This window comes from Eptesicus fuscus, chromosome 21, assembly GCF_027574615.1.
Source record: "Eptesicus fuscus isolate TK198812 chromosome 21, DD_ASM_mEF_20220401, whole genome shotgun sequence".
Lineage (NCBI taxonomy): Eukaryota > Metazoa > Chordata > Mammalia > Chiroptera > Vespertilionidae > Eptesicus > Eptesicus fuscus.
The window spans coordinates 23,481,914-23,496,024 of record NC_072493.1 but is presented as its reverse complement, the minus strand read 5'-3'; the positions used below and the strand labels follow the sequence as shown (position 1 = coordinate 23,496,024).

The 14,111-nt window shown below is 51.1% G+C and overlaps 1 protein-coding gene and 1 long non-coding RNA gene across 3 annotated transcripts; one reads left to right on the top strand and one right to left on the bottom strand.

The window, feature by feature from the left end:
* Nucleotides 1–208: 208 nt before the first annotated feature.
* On the bottom strand, nucleotides 209–9,286 carry MVD (mevalonate diphosphate decarboxylase). Of its 2 annotated transcripts, none has more exons than XM_008139753.3 (10): nucleotides 9,142–9,286; nucleotides 6,246–6,316; nucleotides 5,708–5,822; nucleotides 5,242–5,388; nucleotides 4,061–4,260; nucleotides 3,699–3,773; nucleotides 3,280–3,498; nucleotides 2,507–2,622; nucleotides 1,486–1,594; nucleotides 209–946 (listed from the first exon to the last, which is right to left on the bottom strand). In XM_008139753.3, exons 1-10 carry the CDS (start codon nucleotides 9,209–9,211, stop codon nucleotides 866–868), a joined length of 1,203 nt encoding a protein of 400 aa, XP_008137975.2. In that variant the 5' UTR covers nucleotides 9,212–9,286; the 3' UTR covers nucleotides 209–865. The 2 variants fall into 2 exon arrangements, with proteins under 2 accessions (XP_008137975.2, XP_054566887.1); XM_054710912.1 differs by lacking the exon at nucleotides 9,142–9,286 and adding an exon at nucleotides 8,942–9,012.
* A 327-nt stretch (nucleotides 9,287–9,613) lies between these two features.
* LOC129147800 (uncharacterized) lies at nucleotides 9,614–13,563 on the top strand. The gene is made up of 3 exons (XR_008555011.1): nucleotides 9,614–9,670; nucleotides 10,859–10,906; nucleotides 13,501–13,563. It is a non-coding gene; the product is annotated as an uncharacterized LOC129147800 (long non-coding RNA).
* The last annotated feature ends 548 nt before the right edge of the window (nucleotides 13,564–14,111 follow it).

Here is a 14,111-nt window from a genome sequence, read left to right as displayed (position 1 = left end):
TGTGCTGAATACCCCACCGCAGGGCTGGGCAATTGAAGGGGAGCTTTGGGTCAGAAGGCAGCTTCTTCAGGAGCAAGTCAGCAAGTGGGCAAGTTCCAAGTTCTTCTGCAGAAGCAGCACATGGCCCGTGCCCTCCCCAGCCCTCCTGATGAGAGCTGCCCACTGCCCACACAGGAACGCTGGTCACACAGAGGCACGCCAAGCCCGATCAGCAATTCTGGCTTTATTCCCAGTTGTCAGTTGCCAGGGCTCCTTGTGACAGTGGGGCTTCCGTATAACAAGGCATCTTGGGCTGCTCTCCCATCTCCCTCGGAGTCACACTCCTGGTATTTTTATGAAGAAACATTCTATCCACACCCAACGCCCTGAGCTCTGGCAGAGGAGCTAGGGTGACTGTCATGCTCAAAGCACTTTGTAGAGGGATCCTGAGCTTGCAGAGGTTGCTTCCTGAACAATGACCAGTCCTCCAGCTCCAAAGAGGGATGCCAACTCCCCATCATCTCAGGTGAAACAGCTCGTTTCGGCCAGTGAATGTAGCCCCAGAGCTCAGGGTCAGAGACCCTTCACGAGGCACACACCAGCAGCTCAACCCAATGGGCTGGATCCAACAGGTCCCACATCCCATCCCAGCCCTCATCTCAGCACAGCACAGGCAGGGAGTGAGGCACTTGATGGGCTGCCTGGGAACCTGCAAGTGGTCGCCTCACTGCCCCCACTCGGCCACAGCACACTGACCAGCCCAGGGCCAGGTAGCCAACCACCAGTCCCAACAAGCATGGCACAGCTGCCGCCACACCCAGCTCCCCAGTCCCAGCAAAGCAGCCCCTTTTCCAAGCGGTGGCCAGGGCTCCTCTCAAGGAGGCGGTCAAACTGTTGGCTTCGGTAGGCCGTCCGGGCCCAGGAGGTGAGCGTGAGGGTGGTCCAGGATTTGAGGTCCGGGCCCCACCTGGCAGGTAGAGAAATCAATGTTAGGTTGGATGGCAGGGAAGGACAGGTGTACCCTCCAGCCTCCCAGGAAAGTACAGGTCAGAAGCTGACCACCATGTGGTGATGCCCTGGCCCTGTGCCCAACTCCCTTAGGCAAGAGCCATGTGGTCCCAGCCTCCCTTACCCAGACTTGAGTGAAAAGCAGAGATAGGGAGCCATGAGGACTTGGAATGCAACCATCTGAGTGAAATCCTAGCTCAGCCACTGAGCAAGGATCCTGATCTGCTTCCAGTGGGTGAGCACTGGGAACACAGCCCCACAAGTCACAGTGTGTCCTGAAAGCACGTGAGTGAAACAAACCAGTGGACCAGATACCTTGAAATTGCTGTTATTCTTGACGAAGTGGGGGTGAAGGGAACCCCTTCACCTGGTTTCACCTGGTGGACACACTGGGTCTAAGGCCATGAAGCCCGTGTACTGGATGGAAACTTCCCTGGGTGTAGGGCTGGGTTGTGAGGGCCCCAGGCCCTGGTGTTGAGGGCTGGCACCAGGCCTCACCTGAGTGGCAATGATGTATTTGATGCCGCCGGGGGTAGGATCCATGCCCAGTGCAGCTTTAAGCTCGTCTGAGAGCGGGGCAGGCTTCACCGGCAGCCCCTTCAGAAACCTGGGGAAAGGAAGGCAGGAGTGCTGGGTGCCCATCGACAGGAGCATGCAGACAGGAAGGGCGTGACTGACAATGGGTACAGGGTTTCTTTTGGGGTGATAAAAAATTCTGGAACCGAAAGAAGTGCTGGTTGCGCAATAACGAATATACTTAATCTGCTGAGTTGTACACTTCAAAGTGTATTTTACCACACAGAAAAACGGAGCAGGAATGACCAAGGGCCAGGCTGGGGTCACTGTGAAGGGAGGGTTTCAGGAAACCTCCCTGAGGTTTTGGATTCACCCATGGCCCGTGGCTACTGCTCCACCCAGTGGGGTAACAGCTTAAATGCCTCAGTTCGGGCATGAGTCCATCACCGTGTTCCTCTGCCCGCCACCCACTGCGGTGACAAGGGCCCCGAGTACAGAGCTTCTGATGAGGGCACCACGGCCTCCCAGGCCATCATGGCTGTCCCACTTGGTAAGGAAGTTAGTATTCTGGCCTCCCACCCAGTAGCCACCAGTGCTGCCAAATTATAGTACTGTTCCAGTTGTGGAGACAGGTAAAAACACCCCCGCTTCCAGTACCCCTAACAGGAACGTGTCCCCACATTGAGAAGGGACCGTTAAAACGGGTGCGAAGAAATCCAAATGCTCTGTCCCCACTGCGGGGCTGCAGCCACTGTCCACACGGGAGCCATGATGCCATATGTGCGTGGGTGTGTCTCTGTGCCCACGGGCTAAGACATGTGATGGGAAGTTCCCGGTCACAGCAAGGCGCACTTGGTGACACTGCCTGTGGTCCACAGGGGATCAACACTTCTTGCGGGACTCCCCGTTCAGCACCACAGCCTTAGGAGCAGCTGTCCCTGATCCCAGTAGGGGACCCTGCTCCTCCTCCATGGCTTCCCAAATGGGGGGACCCACAACTCACTTGTCTCCGTTTGACTCAGGGGGAAAGCTGTGCCTCACGGCAGCCACAAACTCAGCCACAGTGTCGTCCAGGGTAAAGATCACCGCGTTGGGGCCTGCGTCAAACGTATATGCCACCTGGAACCCATGCAGTCATCGTCACTACCTGCACAGTGGCTCTGCCTGGCTCAGACCCTCTAGACAGCGGTCGCCAACCTCTCGGACCTCACGGACCACCAGTTGGCGAACGCTGCTCTAGACTGCCCCGAGACCCAGGGCCTCCCACAGCGCCCGCGAGGCCAACCCGGAGTAGAGCAGTGGCACTTCTGCTGGACAACTCAGGACTGAGGGCAAGGGGCTCCCCAAACCAGTGCTTTAAAGTGCAGGCTGGGATCCCTTAGGGCAGTGGTCGGCAAACTCATTAGTCAACAGAGCCAAATATCAACAGTACAATGATTGAAATTTCTTTTGAGAGCCAAGTTTTTTAAACTTAAACTTCTTCTAACGCCACTTCTTCAAAATAGACTCACCCAGGCCATGGTATTTTGTGGAAGAGCCACACTCAAGGGGCCAAAGAGCCACATGTGGCTCGCGAGCCGCAGTTTGCCGACCACGGCCTTAGTGGGTCTTGCAACCAAAATCAAACAGAGTGAGACGGAAACTATTGCTGCTCTGCACGCAAGAGCATAAGCAGGTTCCGTGGAGCTCTGTCACAGACAAGCAGGTGCTGGTTTTACTGAAGGTCATGGCCGGAGGCCCACTGTGGGTTTCGGCGCTGCCCCGGCCCCACCTTGCCTTGGTCTGCCCATGGTGGGCATTGAAGCGGTGCACCAGGTGGATGATATGCCTAGAAGTGTCGTTGAGATAAGAGATGGGCGGGAAGGTGTCTAGGCAGGTGGCATGGAACTGGTTGCTGTCCTTCATGGTCAGCTGACCAAAGCCCTGGAAATTTCTCTCTTTGACATAGCGGATCATCTCTGCCATGCGCGCCGGCACCACCGCCTCAGCCCGGAACTGCAAGACACAGGTGCTTCCCAATGAGGTGCTGGTTGCTTCACAGCACAGCGGCCTGTGGGTAGGGCCTCCCCCAGGCCTCAGGGTCCATACACCCACCAGAGCAGATGGCTTCAGAGGATGTGGGTGGAGCCTGACGTGTATCCTGACACGCAGGCTGTTCTCCGGGGAGCTGACACCTGCCCCAGTGCCGGCCTTACCCTGAGCAGGGGGCTGGTCTCCACGCTGGTCTGCATGCCCACTGTGCTGCCAGTCAGCTTCTTCTCAGCGCTCACCTGCACCGAGGGAGAGATGGCCTAGACCTCACAGCCAGGCCCCAGCCCTAAACACCCATCCTGTCCTGTCCCTCCCCTCAGCTGGTACAGGCAGTAGGGTAGAGGCCAGCACCTCCTGACCATGGAGGCCTCCTGACTGGCAGAGATGACAGTTCTGAGAACAGCAGCATATAGATCAGCAACCCTCTTACTACATGAGCGTCATTCCTGAACGCTCCATGGAGAACCATTTCATCACTCCCAGCTCAGCCCAGGAGGTCCCCGCACTCCACGGCTGTCTCACTCACCACAAGAATGAGGACTCGGAGTTCAGGCCAGTGTGATTCAGGGGCCACCTGCCGGGCGACGCTGTCCTTCCCATCAGCCTGCTCCCCCATCTGCCACTCCACGAAACCGCCATATAGACTCCGGCAGGCGCTGCCTGAACCGCGGCGAGCCACTTCCGAAAGGTCACTCTTGACCCCGTAGACTTGGGCCAGGGCATAGGCTGTAGGCGCAGGAGGGAAGGTGGACAGGGGAGGGGGACTAAGATACGCTCAGCACCCTAGGAGAATGTGCCTTACAGGAAATTAAAATTCTGAGATGACAGAGTTTCCGCCACCAACTCTCACGGTTAGCATGTGGCCACTCGCACGCTCACACACACTCAGCACTCCCAGAGGTGCCCTCTGGACATACAAGGACCACTGGAGCCTGTGGAGCTGCAGTGGAGGGGAACCACTCTTGGGGACCTGAAGGACTGAGTGCCGAGGGGCCAAAGTTTCTCCAAGGAGTGGCACAAAATTGGACTTTCAGGGGTGCTGTTTGGGGCAGGAACCAAGGCACAGAGGCCTGAAAACGTACACGCTTGGGGTAGCTGGCATGCTGGGCATGAAGGAGCAGGGCTGGGCCTGGTCAAGGGTCTGGTGCCAGGATGCACAGCCGGGGTCCATAGGCAAGAGCTCTGCCCAACACTGGCACCCCTCCTGGCTTGGCTCACCCACCCCCCGGCTCCTGAAGGTGTTCAGGCCTGGATACACAAGCCAAGCCAAGCCAGTAAGCATCATCCCTGTGGCTTTCATGGGCCACTGATCTCATTGGCTATGAGGGCGGTGTGGGCCCACTGACCGCCACTGTGGTAACCAGTTTTGCCCCTGAGTAGGGAGATCCTACCAGAGAGTGAACCAACCGAAGCAAGACAGGATTTCAAAGGAGAGAAATGGATGCCCAACGAGGCGGTGGGAGAGTCTGGAACCAGCTACACCAGAAGGCAGCTGTACTCCTTGGAATTCTGTTACGTAAGCCAAGAGACGTTATCCCTACTTAAGCCAGTTTGAGATGGTCTTCTGTCAATGTAATCTAGAGGGTCTGATATATGGAACCCGCAGAAGACTAACATTCAGATGTGTGAGACAACCAAGGCCTCCGCCTCGCGAGACGAGGGCTCCCCGAAAGCTGCAAGAGCAAGCGTCTCCCTGTGGGCACCCACCTAGGCAGGCATAGCCTGAAGCTGAGGAGGCGAGGCCGGCGGCTGTGGGGAAGTTGTTCACCGATGCGATGTGGACCTTGTAGTTGAGGCTGAGAGGCAGCAGGTCCTCCTCATCGCCACTCCTCCGCTTTCGGGCCAGGCGGCGGACTGTGGGGAGGGGGAGATAGCCACTGGGCAGAGCTGCCCTGACCTGCTCCTGGCATCTCGCCTGCCAAGGGTCAGAGATGCAGCTGATACCGGGCCTCTGCCTCAAATTTCTGCAGACCTCCTTGTTCAGGAAAGCCCCAGACCCCAGACCCAAACCTGGCTGTGCTAACAGGTGTCCCCAGTCCCCAGGGGCTCTCAGAGCCAGGTGGGGAGGGAGCAGCACCTGCTGTGCTCTGACTCCGCCCCGAGTAAGGAAGAGATGGAGGGGAAGGAACAGGCTGGGACTGGCCCCAATGTCCCATGCGGGACCCCCACTCACTCTCCCTCAGGCAGGCCTGGATACGCGGCTGCCCTATGTCCTCTTCCCGGCCATTAAGCCAAATCCGGTCCTCAGTGAAGTCCTTGCTAATGACAGCTGTCGTAGTGGTTTTTAACTGGGAAAGAAAATGCAGGGCCACCTCAGGGGCAAAGCACCCCTTTTTGCTGAGGAGGCCTTCCCTGCCATGGCCCATCACTGTCACCCACTCAGGGGCAGGGACAGCCTTCCTGGAGAACAGGAGGTTGAGGCCACACAGGAGGGGGTCAGGCAGTGTGGTAGGTAGTCTCGGCCCCAAGCCTGGTTTCCCTACACAGGGTGAGGCTGACGCTTCCATCTCCCACAGCAAAGCCACTGGGCCGGGCACAAGTGTGAAGGGACAGAACCTCAGAGGAGACCTGGGGGTGCATGTGCGATGAGCATTCCTAGCAGTGGGGCATGGAATGGACACTGTTCATGGACTGGGGATTTTTTACTATCAATTATGAAACAAAAGTTTAGTAAATTTTTATTTTGGTGTTTATTGCCAGCCCATACTAACCTGGTCCTGGTGTAAAGTGACACTCAGAGAGGAGTTGATGGGCAGGATCAACTCCTCATCTCGCTTCCCCCCTGGAACAGACAATCCAAGGTAAGCTAGTCAGTCTCCCAGCCCCGCACACCAGGGCACTGTTGCCCCCACCCACCAAAGCGTCACTTCTCCCCACTGGTGCTCCCCTGTCACCCCCACTCCCATACCACAGTTCCCCCATCCGCCTGGACCCTGCTCTCTCACTATGTCCTCTTCCTGCTGTACCCACACCTGCAGGAAGCCCTCCTGGATTGCTCCCCACTTCACTGAGCTCCAGGTCCCAGAGCAGAGCTGGAGGCTAGCCATCTTCCTGCTTCATTGTTTTTGTTTTATCTTCTTTCACCCATTGGACAAATCACACTGGAGTGCCTACTGGGTACTCAACGCTTGACTGTTAGGCTTTTGTCTTTTCCTCCCAAACAGGAGCAGCCTCAGTTACTGAAAATACCTCAAATCTCCCTGCTCAGACTCCCTGGAGACACCCAAAATCGCCCTCACATCTGCTGAGCACTTCTACCCCCTGTGTCTTATGGCAAACAAAGTAAACTTTCTGGAAATCTCAAAACTCTTTGTTAAGCACACACAATGTGCTGCCCTTCTGGTTTGGGGGAATGGCCGAGTTACAGGAGGTAATAAGGATTCATACCCAGCAGTTGATCTCTGAGATCCAGAAAGAGTCCCCATCAATAAACCCAACTGATTTTTTATAAAAGTGCAAAAAGCAATTCAATGGAGGGACAGCATTTCTGGCAAAAGCTGCTGGAATAACCGGACATCCATAGGTCACCAAGTGAACCTCCACCCAAGTCTTATATCTTATACAAAAAATAACTCAAGATGGATCACAGACTTAAATTTAAATTGTAAACCTTTTAAGAGAAAATCTTTAGGTTGTAGGGCTAGGCAAAGAGGTCTTAGACTTGACACCAAAAGCATAAATGGAATAACTAATATAATAAACTTCACCAAAATGTTTTAAACTTTGGCTGTTTGAGAGAGCCTGTTAGGAAGATGAAAAGATAAACTGTAGAGTAAGAGGAAATGTTTGCAAACCCACGTATCCAACAAAGAATTAGTATCTAAAATTATAAAATTAACTCTCGATCAACCAAAGGACTTGTATGCATGCATATAAGCCTAACGAATGGACACAGACACCAGAGGGGTGAGGGCATGAGTGGGGAGAAGGGGGCAATGGGGGGATAAGGACACATATGTAATACCTTAATAAATCAATCAATCAATCAATAAAATTTTTTTTAAAAAAAAGGACAGTAGACTACACTGTAGTAACAGGGAAACCTGCCTTCTATGGTCCTTTCTCCTCTCTATTCTCCACAAACCCTCCCCTTGAGTGCTCATGTCTTTAAAAGCCCCCTCCCACCCGGCCGGCGTGGTTCAGTAGTTGAGTGTCCGCCTATGAATCAGGAGGTCATGGTTCGATTCCCAGACAGGGCACATGCCTGGGTTGCGGGCTCAATCCCCAGTGTGGAGTGTGCAGAAGGTGGCTGATTCTCTCTCATCATTGATATTTCTCTCTCTCTCTCTCTCTCTCTCTCTCTCTCTCTCCCTCTCCCTTCCTCTCTGAAATCAATAAAAATATATTAAATAAATAAATAAAATTTAAAAAATAAAATAAAATGAACTCTCAAAAACTCAATGGTAAAACAAACAATTAAAACATGGACAAAAGATATGAAGAGACATTTCATCAAAGAGTATACAGAGATGGCAAATAAGCCCATGAAAAGGTTAGCCAACAGAAAAATGCACACTAAAACCACAACGATGTATCCCCTAAAACAAAAAAGTGACATCACCAAGTGCCAAAAAACAATGTACAATGGTACAGCCACTCAGGAAAACAATTTAACAGTTTCTTTTTGAAAAAAAAAACCAACTAAACATGCAACTATGACCCAGCAAGTGCCCTCCTGGGCATTTACCCTAGAACCGTGGTCGGCAAACTGCGGCTCGCGAGCCACAGGCGGCTCTTTGGACCCCTGAGCGTGGCTCTTCCACAAAATACCACGGCCTGGGCCAGTCTATTTTGAAGAAGTGGCGTTAGAAGAAGTTTAAGTTTAAAAACTTTGGCTCTCAAAAGAAATTTCCATCGTTGTACTGTTGATATTTGGCTCTGTTGCCTAATGGGTTTGCCGACCACTGCGCCTAGAAGAATGAAAACTGATGTTCACACAAAAATCCATATAAGACGTTGACAGCAGCTTTATTCCTAACAGACTAAAGCGGGAAACAACCCAGCTGCCTTTCAAAGGGTGTATGACCGGTGGCCGGGCCACACCAGGGAACAGGACTCAGCACTAAAGGAGCAAAGTACTGATGCCACTACCACCTAGAATGAACCTCCAGAAATCCCAGCGAGTGAAGTGAGCCAACTCCAAAACGCCACATGCTGCGTTCATTTTTCATTTTTCATCCCTAGAAGTATTCTTGGAAAGAGAAAAAGCTAGAAATGAAGAGCAAGTCCCAGGTGGCTGGGGTGGGCGTGACCGTGGGGGCTGAGTCCCACCTGAGGGATGGACATCCTGTGTGGACCATGTAACCCGACCCGGGCCCCCAAGGGGGTGGACATCTTGTGCGGACCCCGTCCATTAAGTGTCCCGGGACCCGAGAAGATGGACGTCCTATGTGGGCTGTGTCCCCACCTCGGCGGGTATGGATGTCCTGTGTGGCCAGTCCCGGAGTGGACCCGGGGCATCGCATGCCACAGCGCCGGGCCGGGTAGACGGCTGGAGTGAGTGCTCACAGCTGTATATGGACCTCCAATCGCGTCATCGCCTCTCCCACCGCCCACCCGCGCCCGGCTGGGGGCCCCCGCGTGCGCACCCTCGGCCCGCGCACTCACAGTACTTGATGACCGCGATGTTGACCGGCGCGGTGCAGGTCACCGCCAGGTACGGCTTCTCCGAGGCCATGGCCGAGGAACACTTGCGACCCCAGCCCACAGCCGCCAGGCTTCGGAACCCGCGCCCCAGCAGGCCTCGCCATTGGCCCACGAGGTCCCAGCTGTTCGCACGTTGTCCAATCAATGGCGGGTTCTTCCCACGCTCCACCTCTCAGCCAATAAGCGGGATCGAACGATGGACTGCCGAGGCTGAGCCCGCCCCTCTGTCCCCGGCGTGCGTGCTCCGGCTCTGCGTAGGCTCAGGGTGTGCACAGGCGTGGAACCTCTCGCGCGCAGGCGCGGGGCGTGCGCAGGCGCAGAGCGGCGGCCTTCAGGAGCGCTGCGGACCCGCGGGCAGACCTCCCCGGCGGGCGGGCGGGTTAGACCCCAGGGCTTCTCCGGGATGTGAGGAGGCTGAGTGGGGCGCGGGAGCAGCTCAGGTCGAAAGGCTCGGGTGACCATGCCAGAGTGCCCCCGGCTCCCCAGCACGGTATCTCGTTTCGCCCCCCCTCCCACCCCCCGGATTCTCGGGCCCGCCACCAGTCCTCCCTGCTGCCTGGGGTCTCCTGGCGCCCTGCCGCCCGGGGTCCCGCAGCCCAGGTTTCCTCACTGGCCCAGTCATCTGGGGAGTCCCACGAGCTCCGCATTCCCTAGCTGACCTGTGCTGCCGGGTGGCAGCTGCTAAGCATGAGAGAGAGGCGCTTTCAAAGCCCAGTCTCTTTTTTTTAATCCTCACCCAAAGATGTGTGTGAGGGTTTTTTTAAATCCTCTCTCACACACACATATATATATTTAATTGATTTCAGAGAGGAAGGATGAGAGAGAGAGAGAGAGAGAGAGAGAGAGAGAGAGAGAGAGAGAGAGAAACATTTATGTGAGAGAAACAACGATTGGTTGCCTCCCAAACACACCCAGACCAGGGATTGAACCCACAACCTAGGTGTGTGCCCTGACGGGAATCCGTGGTCCACCGTTCTGTGCACAGGACAATGCTCCAACCAGCTGAGTCACACCGGCCAGGGCCCCACTCTCCTTTTTTACGCTCCATATGAACAAGGATTATTTTTTTAGGGTTTGGAATGGATTGCCACATGGGCTTTTTTCTTGTGATAAAATACACATAAAATTCACCAGTTTAACCACTTTAAGTACATCGTTAATGTGGCATTAAGTAAATTCCCATTGACATGCAACCATCACCACTATCCATCTCCAGAACTTTTTCATCATTCTGAACTGAAACTCACCCTAACCGGTTTGGCTCAGTGGATAGAGCGTGGGCCTGTGGACTGAAGGGTCCCAGGTTGATTCTGGTCCAGGTTGATTCTGGTCAAGTGCATGTACCTTGGTTGTGGGCACGTCCCCAGGGGGTGTGTGCAGGAGTCAGCTGATCAATGTTTCTCTATCATGGATGTTTCTAATCTCTATCCCTCTCCCTTCCTCTCTGTAAAAAATCAATAAAATATATTTTAAAAATAATAAACTGAAACTCCTTACCCATTGAACAGTAGTAACCCCATTTTCCTCTTCCCTTTATAAAAATTTATTTTTAGCTTTAAAATGGTTCAGACTGCAGTCAAGATATTAAGAGAATTAAGAGTAATACAAAGTCTCCCACCCTGGGCCCTAGTACAGTTTCTTAGTGTACCTTTCTTCCAATATTTTACACAAAATACAGGTACACCTTGGAGATGTTACAGGTTCGGTTCCAGACCACTGCAATAAGGTGAGTCACAGGAATTTTTTGGTTCCCAGTACATATGAGAGTTTTGTTTACACTATACTGTAGTCCATTAAGTGTGCAATAATAGCATTATGGCCAGAAAAGCTACATATCTTTTTAAAATAATATTTTAATTTTTCAATTACAGTTGACATACAGTATTGTGTTAGTTTCAGATGTACAACACAGTGATTAGATATTTAACTTACAAAGTGATCACCCCCATAGTTTAGTACCTGACACCACACATAGTTATTACAATATTATTGACTATATTCCCTATGTATACTTTATGTCCCCATGACTGTTTTTCATAACTGGCAATTTGTACATTTTTATTTTTAATTTAATTTTATTGTTTAAAGTATTACAAATAGTAGTACATATGTCTCCTTTTTTGCCCATTGACCTCCCCTCGGTCTCCCCTCCTCTCCCCCCCCACATGTCTTCCCCCTCCCCACCAATGTCTTGTGTCCATTGCAATTTGTACTTCTTCTTTTTTTTTTTTTAAATATATTTTATTGATTTTTTACAGAGAGGAAGGGAGAGGGACAGAGAGCCAGAAACATCGATGAGAGAGAAACATCGATCAGCTGCCTCCTGCACACCTCCTACTGGGTATGTGCCTGCAACCAAGGTACATGCCCTTGACCGGAATCAAACCTGGGACCTTTCAGTCCGCAGGCTGACGCTCTATCCACTGAGCCAAACTGGTTTTGGCCAATTTGTACTTCTTTTTTTTTTAATTTTATTTTATTGATTTTTTTACAGAGAGGAAGAGAGAGGGGTAGAGAGTTAGAAACATCGATGAGAGAGAAACATCGATCAGCTGCCTCTTGCACACCCCCTACTGGGGATGTGCCCGCAACCAAGGTACATGTCCTTGACCGGAATCGAACCTGGGACCCTTGAGTCCGCAGGCTGACGCTCTATCCACTGAGCCAAACCGGTTTAGGCCAATTTGTACTTCTTAATCCCTTCCCTTTTTCACCTGTTCCCCAACCCCCTCCCATCTGGCAACTATCAAGGGTTAATTTGCATACTCACTCCTGATTGGCTGGTTGGCATTGCAGAGGCATGGTCAATTTGCATATTTCTCTTTTATTAGTGTAGATCAGTGGTCGGCAAACTCATTAGTCAATAGAGCCAAATATCAACAGTACAACGATTTAAATTTCTTTTGAGAGCCGAAAACTGACTTCTGCTCATGGACCACGAAGTTTCAATCGCACTGTACGTGTGCGCCCACATGTGGTATTTTGTGGAAGAGCCACACTCAAGGGGCCAAAGAGCCGCATGTGGCTCGTGAGCCACAGTTTGCCAACCACTGGTGTAGATGATTTAAAAAGTCAATTACTGCCCAGCTGGTGTGGCTTAGTGGATGAGCATTGACCTATGAACTAGGAAGTCATGGTCCAATTCCTAGTCCAGGGTTGCAGGCTCAATCTCCAGGAGGCAACCATTCAATGTCTCACTCTCACATCAATGTTTTTTTTTCTCTCTCTCTCTCTAAAAATCAACTTTAAGAAGTCAATTACCAAACCTGAACCTCACCTGCTCTCCTCCAGGTTCCACTCATCAAAGGCAGCCACTTTTAAATCTTTTATTTTCTTCCATGTTTCTAAATAACCTGTGTCTTTTTAAAAAATATATTTTTATTGATTTCAGAGAGGAAGGGAGAGGAAGAGAGAAATAGAAACATCACTATGAGAGAGAATCATCGATCAGCTGCCTCCTGCATGCCCTGCACTGGGGATCGAGCCTACAATCTGGGCATGTGCCCTGACTGGGAATCAAACCATGACCTCCTGGTTCATAGGTTGACACTCAACCACTGAGCCACACTCGCTGGGCTAACCTGGGATTATTTTATTTCTCTCTTTCTTTTTTCCTTCCTTCCTTCCTTCCTTTTCTTCCTTCCTTCCGTCCTTCCCATCTTTTAGCATTTCAAATTTGCCTAACTTATAAATGGCCATGTGTCAAAGTCATGGTTCTGTAATGGTTAAAGCATGATATGTCAGGTTATTTTAATATAATTACTTTTTTTAAATAATCCTCACCTGAGGATATTCTTGCATTGATTTCTAGAAAGAGTGGAAGAGAGAGGGAAAGACAGAGAAATATCGATGTGAGAAGTTAATAATGCGGATTTTTTTTCAATAGCTGGAGTTATACATATGTTGATATATATGTGATTTGATATGTATGCTGTTTTGTTGTATTGACAACAAGCTTCAAAACTTCATATGTCTAATTTGCTGAAGGTGTTAACATCATAGATATTTTTACACTTAAAAATGTCGAACTTCGCCCTAACTGGTTTGGCTCAGTGGATAGAGCGTCGGCCTGCGGACTCAAGGGTCCCAGGTTCGATTCTGATCAAGGGCATGTACCTAGGTTGCGGGCACATCCCCAGTGGGGGTTGTGCAGGAGGCAGCCGATCGATGTTTCTCTCTCATCGATGTTTCTAACTCTCTATCCCTCTCCCTTCCTCTCTGTAAAAAATCAATAAAAAAAATATATTTTTTTAAATGTCGAACTTCGTGCCAAAAAAAGAGCATTTGCGAGAAGTTATAATTCATTACTTTATTTTGAAGAAAAGTGCTGCTGAATACTTCGGGAAGCTTATGGTGAACATGCTCCATCTCAAGATACTTGTGAACGCTGGTTTAAACACTTTAAAAGTGATGATTTTGATGTGAAAGACAAAGAACGTACAGGTCAAAGCTCCAACCAACTGGGCCACCCAGCCAGGGCTGAATATCATTACTTTTGGAAGTAATTGTGATCACAAAACATCGTTTTTACACGAGGAGCTGTACATCGTTTGAAATTACTCAAATGATGTATTTTTGTTGTTGTTGTTAATTCTCACCTGAGGATATTTTTTCCATTGATTTTTTTTTTAAGAGAGAGTGTAGGAGGGAGGGCGAGAGGGGGGAGAGAGAGAGAGAGAGAAACATTGAAGTGAGAGAGACACATCAACTGGTTGCTTCCTGCACAGGGTTACACCAACCAGGGCTGGGGTTTGAACCCCAAAACCAGGTACACACCCTTGACCAGGAATTGAACCCATGACCCTCAGTGCTCAATCAACGCTCTCACCATTGGGATTGCCAGCCAAGGTTCAAATGATGTCTTGATCTGAAGCATAAATTCCAGGTACTTAATGTTTTTAATAATAGGGTGCTATTTTGGGGGGTGGGGT

Excerpts from the sequence above, each read along its gene's own strand:
- MVD (XM_008139753.3), bottom strand. The coding sequence starts at position 9,211 with ATGGCCTCGGAGAAGCCGTACCTGGCGGTGACCTGCACCGCGCCGGTC. Across the intron at positions 3,499-3,698 it reads AGACCAGCCCCCTGCTCAGG|TTCCGGGCTGAGGCGGTGGT; the intron begins GTAAGGCCGGCA and ends TGTGTCTTGCAG. Across the intron at positions 2,623-3,279 it reads CCCACCATGGGCAGACCAAG|GTGGCATATACGTTTGACGC; the intron begins GCAAGGTGGGGC and ends CATGGGTTCCAG.